Source organism: Cryptotermes secundus, unplaced genomic scaffold (assembly GCF_002891405.2).
Source record: "Cryptotermes secundus unplaced genomic scaffold, Csec_1.0 scaffold55, whole genome shotgun sequence".
In the NCBI taxonomy this organism is placed as follows: domain Eukaryota; kingdom Metazoa; phylum Arthropoda; class Insecta; order Blattodea; family Kalotermitidae; genus Cryptotermes; species Cryptotermes secundus.
In genome coordinates this window covers 126,387-153,104 of record NW_019740654.1, presented here as the reverse complement: position 1 = coordinate 153,104, position 26,718 = coordinate 126,387, and the positions used below count along the sequence as shown (strand labels likewise).

At 36.2% G+C, this 26,718-nt stretch overlaps 2 protein-coding genes across 3 annotated transcripts in view; one reads left to right on the top strand and one right to left on the bottom strand.

Annotated features, from left to right (window-relative positions):
* Nucleotides 1-230: 230 nt before the first annotated feature.
* Nucleotides 231-21,843, bottom strand: LOC111872314 (zinc finger protein 569). Of its 2 annotated transcripts, none has more exons than XM_023866049.2 (9): nucleotides 21,387-21,843; nucleotides 18,443-18,551; nucleotides 16,390-16,476; nucleotides 15,724-15,810; nucleotides 14,531-14,825; nucleotides 12,718-12,858; nucleotides 11,000-11,098; nucleotides 9,077-9,225; nucleotides 231-7,107 (listed from the first exon to the last, which is right to left on the bottom strand). In XM_023866049.2, exons 2-9 carry the CDS (start codon nucleotides 18,505-18,507, stop codon nucleotides 5,187-5,189), a joined length of 2,844 nt encoding a protein of 947 aa, XP_023721817.1. In that variant the 5' UTR covers nucleotides 18,508-18,551; nucleotides 21,387-21,843; the 3' UTR covers nucleotides 231-5,186. The 2 variants fall into 2 exon arrangements, with proteins under 2 accessions (XP_023721817.1, XP_023721818.1); XM_023866050.2 differs by having other exon boundaries at nucleotides 9,077-9,219; nucleotides 21,387-21,839.
* A 120-nt stretch (nucleotides 21,844-21,963) lies between these two features.
* LOC111872313 (kinectin) overlaps nucleotides 21,964-26,718 on the top strand; it is a 79,013-nt gene continuing 74,258 nt past the window's right edge. The window contains exons 1-4 of the mRNA XM_033754643.1: nucleotides 21,964-22,069; nucleotides 22,521-22,882; nucleotides 24,679-24,831; nucleotides 25,743-25,968. Coding sequence (XP_033610534.1) covers nucleotides 22,535-22,882; nucleotides 24,679-24,831; nucleotides 25,743-25,968 — 727 coding nt within the window. The 5' untranslated portion in view covers nucleotides 21,964-22,069; nucleotides 22,521-22,534. The remainder of the gene's footprint in view (nucleotides 22,070-22,520; nucleotides 22,883-24,678; nucleotides 24,832-25,742; nucleotides 25,969-26,718) is intronic.

Here is a 26,718-nt window from a genome sequence, read left to right as displayed (position 1 = left end):
CTCCACTCCACTTTCATATATGGTGTTCATTAGTTTTGTCAGTGTTTTCAAACCACCTTCTCCCAGTAACTTGAGCACATCTCCAGGTACATCATCATCTCCTGTAGCCTTTCCCTTCCTCATTTCCTTGATAGCTTTTTCCACCTCACTTTGTAAAATATATGGTCCTTTCTCGTCTGTATCTACTTCTTCTTCCGGTTCTTATTTATGTAAATTTATATGTACCATGTGATATGTGTTTGTAAATATCAGGAATCTTATTTATTTAAATTTAAATGTACCGTGTGTTAAGTGTTTATATATCGACTTTTACACCATATAATTCGTATGTCTCTCCAAGATATTAGAGCCGCGATTATCTTCATGTGTAAACAAAAGTTGATTGTATATAAATTCTGAGCAAACACACTTTTGAAGATTCAAACCCAGAATGGTGTCTGGTCCCTTCTTTCTTTATTTTATTTTCCCATAAATGAAAATACATTGATACAGGACTCATCATATATAATACTATCAGTAAAAAACATATGTCACTTGATTGGGATTGCTGCTTTAACCAAATATTATACTGAATTTTGAGACACACACAGATAAATAAAGCCAATAAATTGTAAATATCTCACAGACCACAAGTTTACTGTTAAAATGGAAGATCCATTGCTTTTGTGTATGTTGTAATTGGTTTTTCATTGACATCCAAAATTTTTGGACCATGATCTGTTATCAGACAAAGAAAAAATAATGTTTTATTTCCAAAACAAATTAGTACCAAAAATAGTCATATAAATTACTAATATTCCAATTGTGGAAGCTGTATTTACAATGTGCACCCTATTCAAGCATAGCAGCCTTTATTTTCTTCAGCCATGTCTTAAAATGCCCATTTAGAATTTATGATATATAGAGAAGTATACAGAGGAAGGCAGTCATGGCCTGTGCCCGAGTACTGTCCTTGCCTTTAGGGAAGATGTCTTTGTATTCCAAAATTTGCTACTCTCTCCACACCCTTTGCCATTTTTCCATTCTCTTGTATAGTTTAATGCTGAATGACATATTATCTGATGCAGTCTCATTAAATAACATACTAGTATGGGGGTTGAACCTAAAATATAAATTAGTAACCTCAGCAAGTCTGGAAACAGCCTTTGAAAAGATGTAACATACGGTTATAAATGTCAGTATGCTATTATAAGGGAGGACATCAGCCTGCAAGTGTGGTATCCTATGCTATGCTCTCTGTAACTAAACACAGAATATAAAATAGAAAAAGTGGTCATTGCTTTTACTTAAAAACAGTGACAAATATATTCAGTATTGAAGATAATTTTGTACATGCAATAATATTGCTTGCCATCCTACATAAGAATGAATAGAAACTGTAACTGTACCAAACCTAACGATTGCAATAGCAGGATTTTCATGTTGATTCCATTAAAGAAGGCATACAGGCATGAATGGCAGACTAAAAGGGATGCACTTAAACTTGACTTATCTTTTGAACCAATGGAATTCCATTAAGAACTTGCAGGCACATCCTCTGATACCAGCAGAATGTGAGGATATGATTTACATTAATCTACAAAACAGTCAAAACGAGGAAAACATTCTCTTAGTACATGAACACTGAAGGGTCATTCATATGTTGACTTGCTCCCATACAGCTGCAGAAGTGTGTGCAGCATAGAAGCAGCAGTCAGTCATGTGCTAAAGCACTGTGTGATGAGATGAAAACCCGTCAGTATTTAATTTTTTAAGCACAGTAATTATAAACAATAAAAAGTCCAGATTTTTGTCTTTCAATGCACATTAATGACTTATGAACTAAGACACCCACATTTAGAGGCATTAATGAGATGCTAAGTACATGGAATAGTAACACGCTGTGTGAGCCTAGCATACTGAATATGTCTAATGAGGCTAAGGGATTACGAGATGCTATAAATTAGCTTACCCGTGGCCAGTTTCAGAAGAGGGGTTAGTGCCTTCACACGCTTCTTCCTTTCAGACATAAATACTTAAAAAGTCAAAATCTTATTCAATAATATTTATTTACAAAGAGAAAAATCAAAAGAATGGTACAGTTAGAAATAAGAAAAAACACATTTGTATTTGAAATTGTATCTTTGTACAGTTTTTAAAGTGTAAGGTATATATGAACTTATAGATGATTAATTTACGGTTATTCTTAGAAATCTGCAATGAACTTGTGCCATAAATATACATGTTATAATTCTGTTTATGTGAGACATGCAAATGAAAGTTACAGAAACATGTTCACAACAATGAGTTCTGCAGGTCACCCAAAGTATCTCCTTATGAATATACACATATACATAAGATGCAAAGAAGAAAGCTGTGCAGGATTAATATAAAATTAACATGGAACCAATAAAAATACAAGACACCCTGAATTTCTTCAACTTAGAACATTTAACTGCAAAAAAATGGTGTCATATGCTGATCTTCATGATTTATGTGAAAAACTTACGGTTCACAATGCAACTGAAGATATTACCACATAAAGGTCAAGATGGAATGTAGGCAGAATGGGTGAAGACAGACAGATGAACATAGGCTTATAAACCTAGAGAACTATGAGGAAGAGAAAGAGATGCTGGAAGATTTTTAAGCCAGTACAGACATGAAGCATATGTCAGAAGAATATGCACCCAATGCCAGTACAGTAGAGTATCATTTATTTGTCCTGAAAGAACATTGATTGGAAAAGTACAGCTACTCAGCTTAAATTGTTACATGATTTAGTAGATAAAACTTTATATATCAATAATTATTTTAAATGTCTTAAAATCTTACCCTCTTCTGTAATTATGACATTTTAAGAAACATATTACAGCATTATTAAGTTCTATTTTCAGCCTGTCATTGATTCTGTGAGCAAGGCCTAACCCAATGGGAATAATCAACGAGTCACCCGCTATGAGGTTCAGAACCAGAAGACCACTTTGAGACTATGTCTGTGCAGATATAAAGTTACAGATTTTGACTAGGTTTCCTCATATTTATAATTAATTTTATGCATTTAATCTACCCCCCCTTTAATATATAACTTGTTTAAAGTAAGCTTCACGCACATAGTCTACAAACGTATTTTAATGCATAAAATAATCCCTAAGGGCTGGTGGCCAAACCCCTCCAACATTTGACACCTCAATGTATAAAAGTAGTTTTATGAATCTATAATTTGTTTCCATTTAGTATGGCATGACAGCATTATAATATGTTTACATTTTATATGGCACAAGAAGGTTCTTCAAACTCTGCAGAGAAGTTGTTTGGGTTGCAAGGTCATGGAGGGCCTTGTCTCATGGGCCAAAGCCTTAGCTCACTGTCCTTCCCTATGCAAGTCTGTTCTGAAATGGGTTTGGCCATCAGATCACAGCCCAATATTGGGCCTTCCCCACTTGCCACAAACATCTGTTATTCTCCCTCCAACCACAGGTACTTGGCTACATTGAGAGAAAATGACATGTTAACATTTTAGGTTTCTTGTGTTCCTCCATGTCAAATTAAATATGATGAGATCAGTGTTTGTATGTTTGTGTATGTGTGCACTTACTTCAAGTGACAAGCCTGTAATATGAATACAGATGAAGGTTTAGTAGAAACCCTGTGTAAATACTGGACTATGTAGAATTAGTAATAATTTCAAAGGCAATATTACAACAGCAGAAAGTAATATAATTTTAGTGATTGTACTCTGCTGTACTTGAAAAGAAATCGATAAGGAAGTGTTGAATTAATTTAAAGACAATTTTAAAGAGATTCAATGTCACATGAATCACTGATGCCATGATTATCAAACAGCCTAAAAGATATATGTGAGGACTAATTGGTCTGGCCCAGGGAGTAATACAAATGGTGCATATTTAGGTTTGTACAAATAAGTGCTGAAGGCACTGGTCTATCCATTTGTATGCTTAACACATAGACATTAAAAGGCAAAGATGAGCCTAGTGGGATCCAAATCCCTCCCTAACCCAAGAGGGTGTTGTATTTCTACAGCCACTTTGTTTAAAATGTGCCTGTCAACATGAGATGAGACTGTAGTTGCTAAAAGGTGGTGGTACTGTGTAGCATAAGTAAATCAGTAAATTGTGAACATATAAATAACATAACTGTTCTTCTCTTTGTATAATTATAGGCCTTGGGGGAAGGAGGTAATTTTATTCCTTTCTGGCCACACCTGTTCGGACAGTCACAAGACGTCACTGACCATTACAAACTAGAAGCATACAGATTTATTTTATTCTGACTTCATATGGAAATACATTTGGGTGAACTGCTGAAGTAACTCATCTTGTACAATATTTGACACAGTCTGGCATCTGACTTCAGCCAACCATTCATAAAGAAAAGAAATATAAATTTAGTGCAATAACAATTTTTATCACAACTATCTCTATTCTGAAAATAAGAAAATTCACTTCCAATATTACTAACAAATAGATTAAGCAATAAATCTTTATTTTACCCACACATAGGATGCACTTTTTATTTTAATTTTTCAGTTCAGATATATACAGATGTAAACCAAATGCATGTTCTACTTATTCACAAAACACTATGAAAAACATGATATATGACCCATTAAATCATATAATCAGTACTCTGACCCTTGGATATTTTAAGATTTAAGAGGTCTGTTGCAGAAGTACTCAAGTTGAAAGACGCGAAACTATTCGTTTTTGCCTATAGTGACCAGATGCAACTTAAAAATGTTAATGTGACACACACATACACACACCATTGAAACATGAATCTAAATATAAAATAAAAAAAAAGACTTCTTTCCAAAAACAAACTATCAGCAGCATTTCATATTCTTTAGTGACTGAAAGAGGCACATGGATTGTAGTGAAATGGTGATTTGTAACTTACCCAGTTTCCTACCACAAAACAGATGTATGACATCTGCAAGGGCAACCTCTATGTGGGCAAATAACATAAATGTACATTATATATTATTAAAAATGAAACATTCATTGACAGTACTGTGAAAAATAACAGTGAAATAGTTCTGTTGTAGTTTAATAAATGTATGTAGATAAATTATATAATTTCAGTAAGAAATAATTCTGTACTCACCACCTGAAGTAGATTTCAGTCTACAGATTTAATACACTCATGCTATAAAGAAAATATTGTCTACTATTATATGTGAGGCTCTAGTACCTGTGCAATATGAGTGTCTGAGCATTTTCCATGACTGGTACATTTATTTCTGGATATGTGATGAGACTGTCATCTGTTGTAATGAGCACTGTTTGTGTAGGGGGTGAATGCTCAACTTCATGTTGCACTGTTGTTTGAGATGTTGCAATGTGTAATGACTGATGCTTAGCTAGTTCACGTTTCTGTGAAAATATCTGGCCACAATGGGGACAAGGAAAGGGTCGATCTGGGGAATGTGTTCGGCGATGTTTGAGCATGTCATTCTTCTGAGTGAAGCATCGACCACACATATCACAGGCATAAGGACGCTCGCCTGTGTGAGTGCGGATATGTACATCAAGCGCACCCTTTCGTTGGAAACGTTTTTCACAATGTGGACACGGATGAGGCCGTGCCTCTGAATGAACACGAGCGTGCTGAGCCAAGTTACTAGAGCATCGAAAACCCATACCACATTCAGAACATATATATGGTTTTTCTCCCGTGTGAATTCGTTCATGTACCAGCCGGGCTTCACGAGACAGGAAGCCTTCCCCACAGTATTGGCAGGTGTGGGGCCGTTCCCCAGTATGGAAAGAGCGCATGTGATATGATAATGAACCCTTGTTGCTCAGCCGTTTTCCACATACTCCACATTCAAATGGTTTCTCACCTGTGTGGGAGCGCGTGTGGATGGCCAAAGATTCCTTTTTAGCAAGAAGCTTACCACATACATCACATTTGTAAGCCACTTGCTCTGGGTCATCTACCGATCCTGACTGCTGTCGTATGCTGTTTTCCACCTCCTCTTTTGTATGCTTTCTGCGATGACTCAAGACAGCTCCCAGCGTAGCAAAGCCTTCATTGCATACCCGGCAAGTGTATTTGCGTACTCTGTCATGACGTTTTATGTGCTGTGTCATGTTTCCCCGGCGGTTAAATCGGACACCACACAGATGACACTTGAAAGGTTGCATTCCTGAATGTGCTGAACCATGTTGCCGAAGCTGAATCTTTTTGTGAAAGTGTTTGCCACACACATTACATGCGTATGGACGTCTTCCAGTATGCACATTCATATGCTCTGACAAGTGAAACCTGGAACGGAATCCCTTACCACAAACATCACATACCTGACGATTCTTATCAGAATCATCCCTGTGTGAACGCTTATGGCTACGGAGATTGCTGACATGCTTAAAGCTCTTACCGCACAGATCACAAAGGTATGGAGTTTCTGTGGAATGGGTGGCCTTGTGGATGCCAAGACTAGCCAAGGAACCATAGTTTCTGTCACATTTATCACATTTATAAGGCTTTTCATCACTGTGATTTGCTAGATGATGATCCTTCAAAGTCTTCTTCCCTCGGAATGATTTTCCACAGAACTCACATATGTAAGATGTTGGCTCTGTTTTCTCGGCAGCAACCTTTGTGTGACATCGTTCATGTACTTTCATTCCTACTGCATTGCGAAATGTTTTGTCACAGTAGCTGCAAGAGAACTTCTGTGGGCCATGCTTTCGCTGCTGATGCATGATTAGTGCAGTTTTTCTTAGTAACACATATCCACAAGTTTCACACTTCCATTCCTTATGACGTACCCTTCTTTTCCTTTCCTTATTCTCATCTTCAGTCTCATCTTCCCTTCTCGTGAAATCTTGCATTACTCCATCCATCTTGGATTTCATGAAGATGTCCCAAAGTTTAGATGTCTTCCTCTCAAATTGTCGCTGTGGCCTACTATATGCAGTTTCCTCAGTGCCAATATATAATGGGTCAGTGGGATCAGATTCTCCAACATTTTGTGTCATGTTATCATCATGGAGAATACTGTTCATCTTTACATCAGCACTGTCAGCATTATTGCCATCTCCAGCCTGTTCCATTTCAGGAACCTCACTCTTCAGTAGTATGGAGCTTGATTTCTGGCCACTGTGACAACAACAAAAAATGTTCTGTATTGGTATGAAATCATAACATCAAAAGAGGAAATAAGAATTGCTATCCTGTATACCTCACTAGCCTTGGTATATGCAGTTAGCATAAAAATGATAAATTAAACATGGACTTTGGGGTGTTATTTCTGTGGTAGTTACAGCTTGAGTAAACTTTTAGGATATCAGTTATTTTGATAAGCAAGAGCACTGAGTAAAGAACAGTAAATTTAAAAAAATTCGCTTAGTGGGGGGTGCAGTCCAACTGGGTCCACTCGGCACGGCGGCCACTGATTGGCCTATTGTAGCCTGCCCCAGGTGATTATGATTATGGAGAATTTGGTGATATGAAAACTGGCACGGGAAACCGAATTACTCGGAGACAACCAGCCCCAGCGCCACTTTGTCCATCACAAATCCCACTTGACCAGACCCGGGATCGACCCCGGGCCGCTGCGGTGGGAAGCCAGCAACTAACCACTTGAGCTATGGCACAGTCTAAAGAATAGTATAAAATATGTGGATTTTTTTTTTAAGTCTGTCAACAATAATGATACAATTGGATTTTCAATGTCACAACTAAGTTCCTGAAGAAATGAAACTAAGAAACATGAATAAAACTTAACTTGGTTCATCCTGATCCATCACACTAGTAATTATATGTAAGATTTTTAACCATCGTCCAGTGTGATTGATAAAAGTTTTTTAATTTGTCATCCTTTACATATTTTGGTCAAAACAACCATCTTCAGAAAGATATTATCAACACATGGAAACTACTATTACCATGTCATATATATAAATATTGTATCTTTTAACTAATGCTAAGATGTACATTGATTTGTTAAAACATCTAAAAATTATTACAGTAAGAACCAAATTGGTTCTAGATTAGAACAAATATTGTACACTACTTTGCAAACAGACTTATTGTAATAATTTTTAGATGTTTTAACAAATCAATGTACATTTTAACATTAGTTAAAAGATATACTGTATTTTAATTATATCTATAACATGGTAATTATAATTTCCATATGTTGATAATAACCTTCTGAACATGGCCATTTTGACCGAAATATGAACAATTAAAAACACAACTTTTATCAATCACACTGGACGGTGGTTAAAATTCTTATATACAAACATGAATAAAATTGAATTGAACTGAAGAACTGAATGTTTCTGTGACTATACGAATACTTAGCTGTAGCTGTTCAGAAATCAGAGCATTATAGATGGGAGTTACTGATGTAGAACTCCTAGTTGTCCTTCATATAATTCTTATCTCTCCCTTACCCCAAAGGACTGGCCTGTTTTCAAAAAGTAGAATATATGAGACTGTGACTGTATGTATCACTTAATGGGATGGTCTTGTAAGCTGGCTTATCTTTGTGTTCTGCTGGTCCATTTATGTCACCCCAAACTATGTTGCCAGAACCTAGAAAACTGTTCATAACCATGTAAACTGATGAATACTGCAAGCAAAACCTCCAAAAACTTCATGAGACTTAAAATTCTGGACTGTTATATTGGAGTTTTATACAGAGATTATAACTTACATGAATATACACTATTTGAATTAGAGATGTCCAAGTTTCAGAACCACATGTAAAATGTTTTCAACATTTTAAGCAAAAATATATCAGAAAAGGCGGGGGCACACAGTAGCATAGTTGGTTGAGGTGCTATGCTACAAGCTGGAAGGTCATGGGTTCAATTCCTGATGAGGTCACTCGATTTTTTCAGTTCACCTAATCCTTTGAGAACTCAGCCTCTACCAGAAATGAGTACCAGAGGGTAAAGCGTGGCTGGCATGTAAGGCTGACAACCTCACTGCCACCTCTGAGCTGACTGACTAGAAAATGTGGGAGTCTTGATGTCTCACAACCCTATGGGCCTCCATGGCCTCTCACAGAAATAGTTTTTAGCTATTGGGGAAGGTATCTACTACTTCTGTTACTTACTTGTTCAATGTCCTTTGTGTACTTTTTATATTCTTTCCATGTCCTTGCTTCACTTTCTTCAAGAGTTCCATTGCTGTCGACAATTGATGGCTAGGTAGTGTAGGTCGCTTTGAAGATCTTCGTGTTGTTACTATGTTTGGTGCCTTATGCCATGGGTGATTAAAAAAAGCAATGTGAATTATGGTATGTTTGAATGTGGTCTACAAGTGAGATATATCAAAAGACAACCCAAAAGTCTTGAGGGCTATCACAGGAAATCTGATAATTTTCCCAATTATGTTACCATTAAGTATGTAAATAAATGACTAGAAAACTTTTACAGAACTTGATTCAGAAACTGACCAAGCATAAGAGATATTAATGGATTGTTAAGAGTAAACCTTCAACTGCTGTGCAGAACAAAGTCTTCCCCTATGTGGGATATGAATTTCATGTCATTTATCTTCAAAATTAAGATTCAGTAGATCAGTACAATGAGGGCAAGCTACAAAAATGTCAAAATATTGTCGCGTATCGGGGGTATGACGCGACAAATAACTTCACGATNTATATCTTCAACAGTACCTTACTATGGTAAAAATAGCACACTACCAAGTTATGTTATTTACTGGCACTGTCAGTTTTAAGACTGTATTGTGATGATGGGGGGGGGGGCTATGCTACAAGCCGGAAGGTCGCAGGTTCAAGTACTGATGAGGTCATTGGATTTTTTTTCAGTTGACCTAATCCTTCCAGCCACACTAGGCCCTGGGGTTTACTCAGCCTCTAACAGAAATGAGTACCAGGAATTAATTAAATAATTTTCCTGGGGAGTAAAGCGCAGCTGGCGCGTAAGGCTCACTATCTTACCACCATCTTTGAGCCGATTGTCTAGATAGTGTGGGACCCTCAATGTCTCACAACCCTATGGGCCTTCATGGCCTGGTACAGGGATAGCTTTACTTTTACTTTTATTGTGATGACAGGATCATTAATGGACATGGAGCAGTTGGTGGAATGAGGAATTAGCATGAGAAACTGTAGTACACAGAGAAAACCTGCCTCAATGTCACTTTGTCCACCACAAATCCCACAGTGCTGCCAAAAATGCAGCTTCTTGGGAAACAAGTGATTTATGTCATCTGGTAAACTGATTGAAGGGGAAATAGGAAATGCCATAATTTTGGTGTCCTACAGTTCTCCATCCCTCTCTGTTCAGCCTTTGGCCTTCTCCCTCCCACCCCCTCCCCAAGTTGTTGTTCAGAAATTATGTTTTATTTTCAAGTGACCACGGTGAGACCTCATGAACCCATATCTGGATATCCCTGGCCAAGAACCCCTTCCTTAAAGCTACAAAAGGCAATGTGGTTTACAGATGGCTTATGGTTTAACAGTACATTTTATGGCCCTGACAAACAATTTTGACACAATCTTTGTAAGGGACATGTAGTGTTAGACTTTCATTTCATGACATTAGCATGTGACAGTCAAACTATCACTGTGGGCAGTGGAATGACTGGTATTTAGGAACAACAAGAGATGAGGACACATGGGATATTAAAAATGCTGTACAAGAGCTTATTGAATGGGGAAAAACACAGAGCATTTGGTGTAAAACAGGATGGCGTTTTTCTAGATAAAAGGAGCAGAAAAATTACATACACAATAAATGGCATATCATTAGATGTTGATAATAATTTTTATAAAATAGACACATAACATATCTGATAAATTAAATACTGAACTGTTGTACAGTCTTTATTACTATCAGAAAGAGAACTAAACCAAGACCTACATTCTGATATAAGGATAATACTGATGAAGGTGAAGGTGAACGTGGTGGTGGTGGTGATGGTGATGAAAAAAGATATGCACATTTCTTGAGACAATTATTCTGCACAGAGTTTCTTAGCTAGAAACTTTGCACTTTACTGCATTACTTACTAAGGTTTCTCTGAAAAGGACTCTTTTATCACGGGCATCCAATGTTTTATTACGCTGCAGTTGTGTTGCTGCAAAATTACTCTTTTCTCCATAATCAGTCTGAAACCAAAAACTAAAACTTTATTATATGAAAATATACATAACCACAGTAGGACACAGGCAATCAAAAGTTCATATTAAAAATATTAATGTTATTGGCAACTCCATAAAAATGATTTCAGATATGAAACAACACACATCTTATAACAGCAGATTTCAGAACTCATTACGACAGTACAGATTACATGATGATGATGGATTGTAGTAACATCAGATAACTTGGACATCTAATAGAAATAATATTACTTTCAATTACTTTTCAGTGGTGCTTATGAAAAACTATGAGATCTACCTATGGAAAGGTATTTGAAGTCTCATAAAGTATGGTAGTGCTGTGAATGTTCGTGGACATAATCTCTTACTCCGAGAGTGCATCATAAATGTAAATATTTGAAAACAGGAAGCTACAGATATTACTTACACCTAAGAAAGATGAAATGGAGAAGATTACATAATACAAACTTAAATAATTCATGATCTCACCCCTATATCATTAAGCATGTTATATAGTATGATAAAGTTGTATCTGGGCTAAATTAGTTAAGCACTGCACCATGAAGACATACTGGGAAGTGCGGTTATAGCTCCACATATTCTAAACCTTGATAGTAGATGGAGGTGAGTGGTCAGCTTCATGCTTGGGCCACTTTACCTCCAGGAAAACAGCCACTGGATAGGAGGCTGAGTGTGCCTCAGTGTTATTCTGAATGCTGTGAAAAAGAGAAAGATTTCTTGCTGGCAACTGAGTCACACTTAAGCATGTTATATGGGGAAGGATGAAACACTGCTCAGATCAGGGTCCAGTGGCATGGTCCTGTGAATATGGTTATGAGTGACGAGGTCCCATAAATGACAAGAAATGTTATGATTAAATAAGGACATTAGATTCTCAACAAGAATTCAGCTCAGTAGAACTGGTTGGTTAGGAAAATCATTTTATTTATCCCCCAGATATGACAGGAGAAGTATTTTGTTGTATTTCATGACATCTCTCAGGTCAATGAGTCTTGAACTTCATGTTCGAGATTCACTGAACATAAGCAAATACAATGAGCTTTGCGACATTCAGAATTCCAAAAAGATAATTTTTAGAAAGGAAATTTACTTGAGGTGTTGATGAACAGTACTGTATATAAGAGAGGATGTGCGTACTCACTATGTAAAGTCAGTAAAGGTATCCCTGTAACGGGCCGTGGAGGCCCATAGGATTGTGAGATGTTGAGGTTCTCACATTTTCTAGACAATCAGTTCATAGAGGGCAGTAGGTTGTCAGCCTTACGCACCAGCCACCCTTTACCCCCAAGAATATTCCTGGTACTCATTTCTGTTAGAGGCTGAGTCAACCCCAGGGCCATAGTGCAGCTGGAAGGATTAGGCAAATTGAAAAATCCACCCTATCAGGATTCAATCCCGCAACCTTCCAGCTAGTAGCATAGTGCCTCAACCAACTACACTACCATGTGCCCTGCTTATGCTCACTACGTATCTTATTAAATCGTGGCTTATGACATAAGAAACATGATTCCTGACTTTCTCCTCACCTCCAAATAATACAGTATAAATCTTTCACAACTATTGTAGATACTTAATGATACTTAATAAAGTCCATTTGTAATTACCAAATTAGTTTCCTCTATGTTGAAGAGTTTGCACAGCTTTTCATTCGCCCTCAAACATGACATTGCCAGTTCATGACAGGAGTTCAATTTGGATATGCAAGAAGAGCACACTGTCACTGGCAATTTATCATCTTCTCTTACCTAAATATACATAAAACAAAGCATTTAGATATTTCTGAATCTACAAATTTAACCAAAATAAAACAAAGTACATGCCGGTAACCAAGAAAGACTGTGCTAATGGACCTGCATATATTGAAATTGGCTCATATAAATTTGAGGCTGTATGTAGTTTCATTTACCTTGGATCAGAAGTTAACTGTAAAAATTATATCAGTGATGAAATAAAAAAGTGTGTACTTGTGGCAAATAAATGTCTCCATGGCCTTAGGAAACACCTGAAATCCCAATTAATACCCAGGAAAACCAAAACTATGATGTATAAAGTACTTATAAGATCAGTGCTATCTTATGCCTCTGAGACCTGGCCACTGTCAAGATTGGATGAAAGACTGTTAACTATATTTGAAAGGAGGATCTTGAGATATATCTTTGGACCAGTGGAAGAAAATGGAATATGGAGGAAGAGGTAAAACCATGAGCTATACAAACTATTTAATGAACCAGCCATTATTTGATTTATAAAGGTGAAAAGGCTTGAATGGGCTGGACACACAATACATGCCAGCGAGAACAGAACGATTAAGAAAATACTTAATACTAAACCAGAAGGAAATAGGAGAGTGGGAAGACCAAGATTAAGATGGGAAGAATGTGTGTGGCACGACATAAGAATTTTGGGTGTAAAGAACAAGAACTGGAGGAATGTAGCATCGAATGGAGAAGAATGGCGAGCAATCCTGAAGAAGGCCAGGGCTCACAAAGGGCTGTTGTGCCAGTGATGATGATGATGATTTAGATATTTCAACCTAAGCATTGTCCAGATTCTTTGAATTGCAACATTGAAATACTGTTTAAATTAAACATGTATATTAGCCCATTCTCTGGTAATGTAAGAGAATTTATAATGTTGTGGAAAAATGAGCATACACTGCACGTGATCTTTCACCGTAATTTTATTCACATTAATATTGCTGTGAAATTTTCTTCATATCACTTCAGTGTGTTCACTGTCACATATTCATATAGAAAATAGAAATAAAAATTATCCTGTTTCTACTAAACATATATACATTTAAAATGTTCATTAATCCTGATGATGTGAGTCCTATATATTTTCAATATGACAGCATCATAAAGTAACCAAAAAGAAGTACCTGAAACTAGTGCTTTTTTAACCAGTATAAGCTTTTATGCATACTGGCATACAGTTGGTATGTACCAGTAGACTTTGCGAAAAGTCATATATCTTCTGGTGCATTATATCTTTCAACTTTGAGGCTAAAAAAAATATGAAACTAGTGGCAAACATAGTTTCAGAGAGAGAAAACACTGGTTACAACAAATTATTGTAGATGGTATGAGCTTTCAGTGAGCTGTGGACAGAACTTTACAGCTCATGAGGTTTTCCAAAGCTGTATTAAAGTTAAAATCTTGTAAACAGTAAATAAATAAGTTAATCTGACAAAAACTGTTAAGACATTTGCTGTTGTGTTTAATTAGCCACTTAATTTCCAGAATCAAACACTTAATGTATTACTCTTTACTTTTGTCAAAAGGGACACAGAAACACAAATTTAAGCTGTCAATCCCAATTAAAGCTTAATATTCACCATCACTAGTAATAATCACTACAGTCAATTATTTACACCACATTAGTTCAAACTTATAGCTATTCTGATATCCAACTTACTTCAATAGGTAAGTGCCAGTGTATTTTTTCAGCCAATTTCAGTTTTGTGCCCTCTTCTCCAAACACAGACACTAGATTCTCCGTTTCCAAAGCACATACACGACACAAATGAATCATAACATGTTCTTGCCAATTTTGGAATGGCATTTCACCCTGATGCCATTCTGCTCCTTCAGTTATGTACATGCACACTTCCTCTACCACTGTGCCCAGTGGATTCAACACTGGACTGGTCCCTTCATTTCCGGCACCAACTGTCGGCAGGCAGCTTACAAGTCCTTCCCCAAGTTCTAGTCTGTATTTTTACATTAGAAAAATATAAACAAAATATCTTATGGCAACTTTTCACCTATATAGCCAATATCTACTCAATAGGTATATACAAAGTGTTCTGCAGTGAAACTGATAAACTTTGCAAGTGTGTTCGGGAGGTTATTCTAAGCAAAATCATGATGGTGTAAAAAAAACAAAACAAGAAATTCACACACTTGATAACACCATAACTAAGGCAAATAATCATTTCGGTCCTATCATGATAGTGAAGCCAAACTGACCCATGGTTTATATTTTTTGCTTAGAATAACCTCCCGAACACGCTGGCAAAGTTTATCGGTTTCACTGCGTAACATTCTGTATATACATAGGCTATGGACATACAAGTTTTCCATATGAATTTAAATAAGCTTAAATGGAAACAGGGGAAAAGAAATCAATTTCTTTTACAAGCAGCGGGTTCTTTACCAGAAGACATTCACCCTAAAGAATATATCTTAAACAGTACATAAAACCCTTTCATGTCTCCCATTTTCTCAATTTTACCATCTGTGGTCTGTCTGATAGGCAACCATAACAAGCTTCTTACGTTTATACAGCAGTCTAGGTCTATGAAAGTCTCATTACTCCATCTCCTGCCTGTTATATAACTCTAAAGTCTCATGAACAAAAGTGATCTATGCCCACCCCCAATTTATTGCTGACCAACCATTTAATACAATGGTAAATAACTCCAAATTAATGGACACTTGTTATAAATTATTTTAAATTGATTATTGAATTTTATATTCTCAGTACACCATCAACTACAAGTTTTACAGGTATCAGTAACATATTTTACAAATGGAACATATGTTTTGTATCATATCATTATGAGAAGTGATTATTTACTGACATAAACAAATACTAAAAACACTTACTTTTGTTCCTTTCCTACCAAGATCTCAGGGCCATCATAGACGCCTTGCTTCACTGACTTCAAGCCACAGATTGAAGTAATGTCCTCCCTGCAATTTTTTTAACTGTCTATAAGTATGAATGATCATAAATTATACTAAATGTGAAGAATGGTATATGGAAGTAAAAGTAAAAACTCTATGTCGAGGTGAAATTTCAGCTTTGCATTTGGAAGAGAAACCCCCTCCTTGTCACAAAGTATTTTGATTTGGATAAATATGGTCACATTTAGGATGTGAAATACAATTTTCAGGCATCAGTAATTAAAGTTTTTTGCATACATATTTCCTGACTTGTGCTTGACTATATGTATGTTTGTACTGTTGTTTGTTCCCCACCCCTTTTCTATTAGTTGTGACACTTTCCACATCCTTATACTTTGTATGGATCTATGGAAATAAATGTATAGGAGTATGAGTAATACAATGGTAAATAACTCCAGATTAATGGACATTTATTATAAATCATTTTAAATTGATTAGTGAATTTTATATTGTCAGTACACCATCAACTAAAAGTTTGACAGGTATCAGTAACATAGTTTACAAATGGAAGGTATGTTTTGTATCATATCATTATGAGAAGTGATTATTTACTGACATAAACAAATACTAGTACAGAACACTTACTCTTGTTCCTTTCCTACTAACATATCAGATCCAACATAGGCACCTTGCTTCACTGGCTTCAAGCCACAGATTGAAATAATGTCCTTCCTGCAATTTTTTAATTGTATATAAGTATGAATGATCATAAATTATATTGAATATGAGGAATAGCATATGGAAGTAAAAGTAAAAACTCTAGGTGAAGGTGAATTTTCAGCTTTGCGTTTGGAAGAGAAACCCCCTCCCTTTCACAAAGTATTTTGATTTGGATAAATATAGTCGCATTTAGGGGCAAAATACAAATTTCAGACATCAGTAATTAAAGTTTTTGCATAAATATTTCCTAGCTCGTGTATTATACTCCAGAAATGTTGTAGTCTGAGGGTAGGATTATTTTTCTAAAGTCCCACAGGTCATTTATGGTCGGAGATCACTGTGATTCTAAGTATATGTCAAAATGTTCACATCTGCAGTAGTTTAGATTTTGGAAAGTTGGAGAACACAAGATGCAAACTATAGTTTGTAACTCATAACACGTTGCAGGTTCTTGTTTCTGCCATTAATCTGTCACTAAGAGGAGAATAATTTAGTTCCTTGGTGTACCCAACTCAAAAAATAAATTCCTTAAGCTCATTGTGCAGTTCATGAAGTTGACAGAATCATAACTGGAGGTATTTGACACACATTATAAATAGTGATAAGGAATATAAGAACATAAATGAGAAGTATTAACAAAAAGGTACTAATTAGCGAACTCCATGGAACTGAGTCCTTGAGAAGCCCTCAGCCACTCAAGAAATTCACAGCATTCTACATTACCTGAAGCTTCATTACTATGTTCACAGGATGTTGCCACTGGTCACTGTCCTGAGTTAGACAAATCCAATCCACACCCCTTATCCTATTTCTCACAGATTCATTAAATATTGCCTTCTTATGTATGTCTTGATCATCCTAGTGTATATTTCTTTCGGGGTGTCCTACAAGCACAGTGTATTTACTATATCCACATGCATGCTACATGTCTTGCCCATCTCATTCTCCTTGTCCTCATTCTAATAATATTTAGTGAGGAGTACAAGTTATGCCAATCCTCATTATGCAATTTTTTCAGCTTCCTATTATTTCATTCCCCTTAGGTCCAAATATACTCCTTAGCACCCTGTTCTCAAACGCCCTCTGTCTACATTCTTCCTTTAATGTGAGAGATCAAGTTTCACATCCATATAAAACTACAAACAATATTACAGTCTTGTATGTTTTAATCTTTATGTTTTTATATAACAGGCAAGAAGATAAAATTCTGAACTGAATGATAGTAGCTTTCCCCAAATTAAATCTCATAATTTCATCAGAAATTAAATTTCAATTTGTTACTGTCTTTCCAAATATTTTAACTTCACATTTTCTACAAGGATCCAGTAAATATCATTATGTTATGATTTTGTCTTGCATTCTGGTGATGTGACATCAACATGTACATAGTTTTATCTTTTCTTCTAGATCAACCTTCTTTCTCGCATCTTCTCGAGTTTCTGTGTTTTTTTGTGTGTTTGTATGGGATTGCTCAACAGTTAAACATCGTCAGCATAGATCAGAAGCTCATGTGTCCCATTCATTTTCAATCTTACCTGTTTTTCTTGAACAATGTACGGTCTATACCTTCTAGCAAAGAAATAATTTTAAAATAATTATGAAGATTCTTTGAAGTTCATGTTTTTATTTCTTATATGCCATGCATGCCAACATCTATAATACTCATAAATGTTCTTAGAAATAATGAAAACATGAGATAATTTTACCATAAAGTTATCATATTCTAATGTATTGAAGTTTTAATTCATATAATGCATGCTCTGGAAATATTACATCAATAAAAATATATGTAGAAAGGTATTTCACATATACTTTGTCCAGATGATTACTAAAAACAATGGAAGTGTGATGCTCCAAAAACAGTCATTCACAAAATATAACTGATAAATAATACAGTTATCTCTCATATTTTATTAGTGCAACCTGACATTCCTTTAAGTTTAAGAAGACACAGAAGTCAAATAATATAATTTCTTACTTCTCTTCTACCTCTTCCTTTATATGAGATGCATATGACAGAACACATACTTCACTCTGATCCATTGCTTCAAAATTAATTTCTGGGATTTACAGATCCAACATCATCCCTGAAATAAAATTACATACATCTGGAAAAGACCCTTGACTTGTCCTATGTCGTGTATAATGATCCATGGATGTGAAGTGAATAAATAAAAAAAATAAACCCTTTTTAAAAATGATGCAGCTCAATAAACATAGGAAATGGGTATGTACATTTGGAGGATATATGGTCTGACATTTAACAAGATTCATATTGTGTTATTCTGGCTTATGATACCATGCAGTCTGGTAATACAGATTGTTACCAATGTTTCAGATGAACATACTGTCAATGTCTTTACTTCTGCCCTGAAGACAGTCAATATATTCCTCCAAAATGTCAGTAACCACATTCCAGAGACCAAAGTGTCATAACTCAGTCTTACCTTCTAGAGATGGAGGCAATATGTTCCTCTGAACACCAAAACTCGCTATCAGTCAGAGTAAAAAGGTGAAGTCCCTGTGCTTAACTAATTAAGCACTACACCATGAAGGTGTACAGGGGAGTGCACATAATTTTGACCTTGGCACTAGTTGGAGGTGAGTGGTCAGCTTCATGCCTCAGCCACTTTACCCCCAGGGAAAGAGCCCACAGTACCTGTTGGATAGGAGGCTGGGTGGGCCCCAGAGCCAGTCTGGATGACATGGAGAAGTGAAAATTCTTGCCCGCACGGGGATTCAAACTCCACCCCTTGGTCGTCCAGCCTGTAGCTACTTGCTATACCGATTACGCTATTATCATACAGAGTACATAGTGTAATAACCCAGATCACAATATGAATTGGAAATATACATTTACATGTCTGCCATTTTTTGTTACTGTTTGAAATCTGAATAAATATTTTAGATTAGCTCAGCAAATACAGCAATGGACTGGGTAGCCAGGGTCAGATTCCTGGCAGGGGAAAGAGATTTTTCTCAACACAGCAGTCACACGGGGTTTGAGGCCCACCCAGCCTCCTATCCAATGGGTACCAGGGGCTCTTCTCCAGTGGGTAAAGCGGCCAGGATGTGAAACTGACCACCCTGCTCGATCTAGTGCTGAGGTCAAGAATGGTGGAGCTATACCTCCACTCCCCTGCACATCTTCATGCTGTGGTGCTTAGTTAATTGAGCACAGGCACAAATTTATGTTTTACTGTTTAGCAACAACACATTCATAAGTTCAACCTTAATGACAAGATCCTGGTCATGCACTTCTGTAACATAGACTGGCTAATACATGGAATTCATAAAAAAAAAAATGAGGACATACAGTGCTATGTTTTATGTTAATATGACTGAGCCAAGGCAAAAATGCACAGCACCCTTAATACTCAAAGTATGGAGGTAAGGATGGTACAATAGGCCAGAAGTGGCAGCAGTACAAGGGACTTAGTCCCACCCCACTAGCAATAATGCAGGTAAGGTGGCAAATTTTAAAGAACCCAAGTGACAGAAAAAGCAGATGATGCCTCAAACTCCTCATTTGATATGTATGCATAATAAAGATTCTTTCAGAACAAAAACACATCTGTTGCTACATCAGGGTATCTCAGACGTGAATTTGGGTATTTGTATTACTGAAAATCTAAGCTGGGCAACTCACACTCAATACGTATGCCAAAAGCTCAACAAGGCTCTTTATTTTATTAAATCCTTACATGACTCAGTTAGTCAACCTGTATTAAGAAATGTCTATTTTACTAAGTTTGAATCTATATTGAAATATGGTATTATTTTTTGGAGTGGGGGGCTTAAGGACTCTGAAACTGTATTTAAAATACAGAAAAAAATGTCTAAGAGTGATTAAAGGTGATAATAATAATAGAGTATCCTGTAGAAATATGTTCAGTGAATTTAAGATTTTAATTGTTACCTCATTATATATATTTGAGATTTTATGTTTTATAATAAGATATATATAACTCAGTATTCTGACATTCACCACTACAATACCATACATACTCGTAAACATAATTTGTATGTCCAGTTCTGTAATACCGATCGTTGCAAAAAAAAGGTGTAATTAATATGGGAACTAAAATATTTAATTGCCTCCGCCTTGAATTGAAAAGTGTTAAAAATTGTAATGTTTTTATGAGGAAACTTAAAAATTATTTGTTGTGCAGCACTTTCTTTTCTCTTCATGAATTTTTCAACTAATGTTGGACTGATGACTAGCTTGTTGATTGTCTTTTGGTTTGCAATTTTTAATACTGTGTTTACATGTTTTATATTACTGACAATTTTTTTTGGTCTTTTGTATTTTTATTATTATATTTCTTATAATAGTTGCTATATTGTAGTGATAAATCATGTAAATTTTATGTGACTTTGACATGTGATGTATTCATTATTATTTCTTGACATATCCAATTGTATTCACTTCAGTTATGGACAAAAATAAAGTTGAAAATTGATGAGTGACTATGCAGTGGATAACCAGGGACCAATACCCAGCATGGCAGTGATTTTTCCCTTGCCACAATGTCCAAAATAGCTTTGGAATCCATCCCTCCAGTATATACCTCCAGAGGTAAAGCTGACCACACACCTCCAATTAGTGCAAGGGTTAGGGATGGATGGAGCTTTAAACACTGCCAACATACATGCTTTCACAGGCAACCTTGCCTATTTTTATATTTCCTGTTTTAATACTGCAAACTGTGAAGTGGTTACATTAGTACTATATGTTGAAATTCCTACGACTAAATACAAAACATAAAATACACATATACCACACCAATGAACCAGTGCATAATCGATTCGGTTTGCTATACATTTGCGTCTGCACAATTATTAGCACATATACCATGCTACATCTGTTATAATACTGTTTATAACGCTTATCGTAAATCCTGATTATATTGCATCCTTACCTTTTGATTCGCTAGCCAATGTAGAAATTTTATGATTGACAATTTTATAAATATCTAGCAATTCCTGAGAAATTCGAACTAAGCGACATGTGTTGTGAATCCTTTTCCATGACAAATTTCTACAAAATTTTTTGATACTAAATATGGTACGAAAATACAATATATTCATAACCTAAAATATCTCTTCTTATCATAATGTTTTACGTTTGGTAGTGTAGAAATTGTATATAACCCTCCTCTTCGAAAGGCCTCTTCTAAATAAATTAGCTATTAACACTTCCAGCGTGAAGTTCGAGTGTTTTGTGTTAAAATGCCATTCGAACTATCGCTTCAACAACACCAATGAGTAATAATCTTCCATTTTGGGTGTTTTCAATCTCACAGCCTGAAATTAAATATCAGTAAATAACCTTTGGTGCATGTGATGAACTCTTTGGTTTCCTTCGTTTAGTTTAAGTTACCGGGTGCGTTGCCAAAAGCGTCATACAACGTGGCATGTACGTGTACGCCGTGTAGACCGGTGTAGACCATGTAGATGGTCTGTATGTCTATATTTCGTGCAGTCCCCATTTGTGTGCAATTCAGTGCTAGTTTTGGTCACAATAGGCGTGGCCAGACGATTCTCAGTGTTGTTCATTTAGGAACTTGGAAGACGTCGTGGGTTGCTGGTGGCTGAGTAGTGAGTAAGTGCAGTAATTTAGTGTAAAATAAATATTGTAAATATTTTAGTTAACACGTTAATTGTCACAGATGATGAAAAGAACCAATTCTATAGACGTGGGTTGCAGAGTTGTAGATTGTGATGTATTATTGAAAATTAGCTATCGTCAATAGGCCTGTTGCGGTAGTGGCTGCCACATAATCTGCCACGAAGATTCAAAGGAGGAGATGAATTTTGATTATGTACGAAGTAACTTTCTTTTTCTGTTGTGATGTGATCAGCACGAATCGGACTGAACATAATACAATATAGTTAGTGTACATACAGACATTTTTCCTATTGTGTATGACATTTGCTGTGTAGGTATAATAATTTGGTTTATTCGTTGAATATAAATGCTCCATTAGAAGTGACTTTTTTTCTGTTTTATTATACATGATTTTAATTTGTTATTTAAAATTGTGTCCTTTTAGGTTCCAGTACAAAAATGGATATCCAAACAAGTCTAATTTATGCTGGAGTAGTTGTACTTTCTGCAGCGGTTATATTTGTAATTTCAATGTTTGGTATAAAAGAGAAGACATACGAAGAAGCGATCGCAGAACAGAGAAATATGCCAGAAGAAAATTTATTAATAGGTCACAGTAATAAAGACAAACCCAAGGATAAGAAGCAAAAGAAAACGGGGAAGAAAGTGAAAGAGAAACCAACAGAGCGTGAGAAGAAACAGTCAGAAGTAGTATCATCAGCACCTGCTCAGCCAGTCTCACAAGAAAAGTGTCATGTGGACTTCGGGGAACCAGAAGCAGAAGTTTTAAGTGAACGTTCTCCACAGGTACATATTTGGCATTGCAGATTTCATTCATAGATAGACTGTTTATGAATGAATGATGTGGGTTATTGTGCATGTTTTTACTTAGTATCTGATTTGTTGCTCTCTCTTGGTGTTCAAGTTAAATCTTATGGAAATGAAGCATGTTTTGATTGCATAATCTTTATTAATATCATTTATATAAGTTAAGAGACTTTGCAAAGTTCTAAACAAAATGCTAAATTATGGTGGTTTAGTAATACATTTAAGAGGCTTGATCATAATATTATAAAGTCATACTGCAATTGCTGGGGTTTAAATAGATTTTAAATAATCCCACTGAGATGATAAGTTATAGACTGTGTTCACATGTAAATCACTACAATTTGTAGTCAGTCCTAACATCAGAACAGTGCTAGTGAAACATTAGGATTAGTTGCTCACCAGAAGTCTGTTTTAGGAGACGTGTATATATATATATATATGATGAGGTTGGCTTGTTACGGTGGATGATAATGCAGGTGTTTCCACTATACTCTGTGCTACAGAAATTTTTAAAAGTCTTTCCCCCCCCCCCCCAAATAAATATGCATCTGGTAATATATATATATGAGCCAGGATAGCACAGTCAGTATAGCGACTGGCTATAGGCTGGACAACCTAGGGATCGGGATTTGAATCCCAGTGGGGTCAAGAGTTTTCACTTCTCCAGTCATCCAGACCAGCTCTGGGGTCGACCCAATCTCCTATACCAGTGGTTCTCAACCTTTGTCAGATTGTGGCCTGGTAAATTCCTATTTCTATAAGCCTTTGGCCCGGTATAATTCATTCCAGGGCCCAATACTGGGTCGCGACCCAGCGGTTGAGAAACACTACTCCTATACGAATTGTGCCAGGGGTAAATTTCAGCCAGCGAATAAGGCTGACAGTCTCACCACCACCTGTGAGCTGATTGTCTGGAAAATGTGGGAGCTTCGACACCTCACAACGCTGTGGACTTCCAGGGCCTGTTGCAAGGATAGCTTTACCTCTTTTTTGTAATAATGCTTCCTCTGATAAAACTTGGGCTTGTTAATGTATAATTTTTGTGCTGATATGCCATGCTGTCAGACAAATGCTGCCTGTACTGTGTGCATTACAAAAGAGTAAAACTATTTTGATTTACCATAATTGTGTGTCAGTTTAATTTATTTGAAAAATATAATCCAGGTCAGTAAAACTTCTTTTGCAAGACACATTTTAGATAAAAATCATTTTTGAACTTACGAAACAGATTGGCACTTATCTTCCATGCTGTATATCTACATGTCTTACGGACAGTAACATTCACTGACGTAAGAATAGGTTTTTCCTGGAACATTTCAGGAACATTATATGTCTCAATTTAATTTCTCAGGTTAGGTGCTGATATTGAACTATACTGCAAGGAAAATATTCTTTTGAAAGTGTAGTGTTACGGGTATACATTTTATACATTCATATATATATAAATAAAATAAATGTTTGAAATCTGAAATCAGGTGGGTTGTCAGATACAGCCCTGATAGCAAAGCAAATCTTAAAAATAATTAAAGTTTTCATACTCCAAAGCTTTTACATATTTTTTAATGACTGTATTCTTTTTTTTTTTTATTTGCACTGTTAATTATTAAGCATTTCATTGTTATGCTTTTGTTCAGATAAAACACAAATATCACTGAATAATTAATTGCAAAAGATGCATAAAGTCCAAAAAGATTTGCCTGGCTTGTAAATGAATTATCGTGTCTTTCTACATGTAGTTGTTACGTCAGTATGTCATTTGATGTTTAATATTCCAGGAGGACAAGAAGAAAAAGAAAAAGGAAAAAGTAAAGCCAATTCTATTAAATAAAGATGAACAGAGCCAGATTGTTGAGGTTGCACCTGTTCCAGCCAATCACTTTGAGGAGATTCAGCCAAAAGATGACTTGCTCCTAAAACAAAAAGGAAATGTAAGTGTGTAGACATTTTGCTTTACTGGCTTGTACTTTTGATTTACATTCGGCATGACCTGGACTCATTGACTCAGAGACTGGCTATCTTGACCAAGATTTTCATGGTTTTATTCTGTCCCTTCATGAAGATACCAGGATAGTATTTCAAATTAGGCCACATTCTTTCCAATTCATCATTCAGTAATCATCCTGCCAATTTACAGCATATATTTTGAGACACTGACAGCATCATTAAACAAACTAAGAATTAATAAATACATTTTACTGATTCTGCAGTTGATAATAATGTATCCAAGTGTTTACACATACAGCTGATCACTTTAAACAAGTTTCACAGAACTTGGTGACTGGCATTCAGGAATTCTGAATGGTTTATTATTCAGGAATAACAGTTTTAAATTTCTTAACACTACAATGATGGGTGCCATATTTCTATCAGAGGGTAACAAGTTATCGTCAGGGAATAAGGAATTTTAAATTTCCCACTTCTCCTTGCCTTGTGGCCATATTTGAACTTGGGTGATAATATTAGTATTAAAATTATGCTGTATTTTGTCAGCTGGACTACCTGCTCACGGAAAGGTTTTAAAAGTATGATAGTGTTGTCCCTTTAAGTAAACCCTGTTAAAATATATGCAGTTTTTTTTCATTATATTTACATAGTTCTGCCATTGAATTTGTGGTTGTGTGCATACTGAGCTGTTCCATATTCACAGTGTGTTACTGTAACAAGGTGCTGCATATGTAGTAAATCATATCCATAAATTATCATTGTTGTGTTGTATTTTTGCTAGAGTAGTGTATGACCATGCTTCATAGCCTCAGTTTGTGGAAACAATCTAATAATATATCAGTTAGATACCTGTTGTGTAATGTGCATCATAAACACTGTACTGTTTATTTTCCAGAAGGATGATTTAGTTGGTAAAGGTGACAAAGCAATTGTGGAAAAAATGGTGGAGCCTCTCACTGTCCCTGACAAGGGACCTGCTAAACAGCCCATTGCTAAGGTTGAAAAGAAGCCAGAGAAGGTGACAGCAACAGTAATACAACAGGAACAGGCTACACCTCCTCAACCATCAAAGGAACGCAACAAGAAAAAGAGGAGTGAACTTGCAACACTGCAGCAAATGAGTGAGTACAGATTACTTAAGTATATAGTTGTTGGTGTAACTTTTATCAAGGGAATAGCAAGTGGTTCTGTGAAGTGATACAAACTGATCAACTGGTCAGATGTTTCATGTAATACTTGTGATACACCATCAGGTTCCTTTTCTGCATATGAAAATTATGCCTTTCAAACTGAATGGAACTCCAACATTTTGTGTGCATTTAGCCTAAAATATCTGGCCGCACCATAGCTCAAGCAGTTAGTCACTGGCTTCCCACTGCGGCGGCCCGGGTTCGATCCTGGGTCTGGTCAAGTGGGATTTGTGGTGGACAAAGTGGCACTGGGGCAGGTTTTCTCCGAGTACTTCAGTTTCCCCTGCCAATCTTCATTCCACCAGTTGCTCCACAATCACGCTCACCTATCATCTAGGGCTGGTACAATAGGCCAGAAATAGCCGCAGTATAAGGGACTTAGTCCCACCCCACTAGCAACAAAAAAATAATAGCCTAAAATATAAAATTTCAATATACAAGGTGTGGCAATAAAGAAACCGGATTCATGCTCTAACCCTTTATTAAAAAAAAATCAGGCAGTCGAAATGTTATCCCCTTCAATGTAGTCCCCTCCCCGATCCCTACACCGCTCCATGCGAATTTTCCACTGTTGGAAGCAGTGCTGCAGGTCATCTTGTGTTATGCTCTTCAAGAGTTGCGTCGCTTTTGCTTTCACTGCATCCACGGACTCGAACCTGGTCCCTTTCAGCGCAGACTTGA

What these genes read in the sequence shown, in the direction of transcription:
- LOC111872314 (XM_023866049.2), bottom strand. Translation starts at nt 18,507, where the DNA reads ATGGATCAGAGTGAAGTATGTGTTCTGTCATATGCATCTCATATAAAG. An exon ending in AAGGAAGAGGTAGAAGAGAA is followed by an intron (nt 16,477 to 18,442) that starts GTAAGAAATTAT and finishes AAAAAATTGCAG; the next exon opens with GAAGGACATTATTTCAATCT. An exon ending in ACATAGAGGAAACTAATTTG is followed by an intron (nt 11,099 to 12,717) that starts GTAATTACAAAT and finishes TTTTGGTTTCAG; the next exon opens with ACTGATTATGGAGAAAAGAG.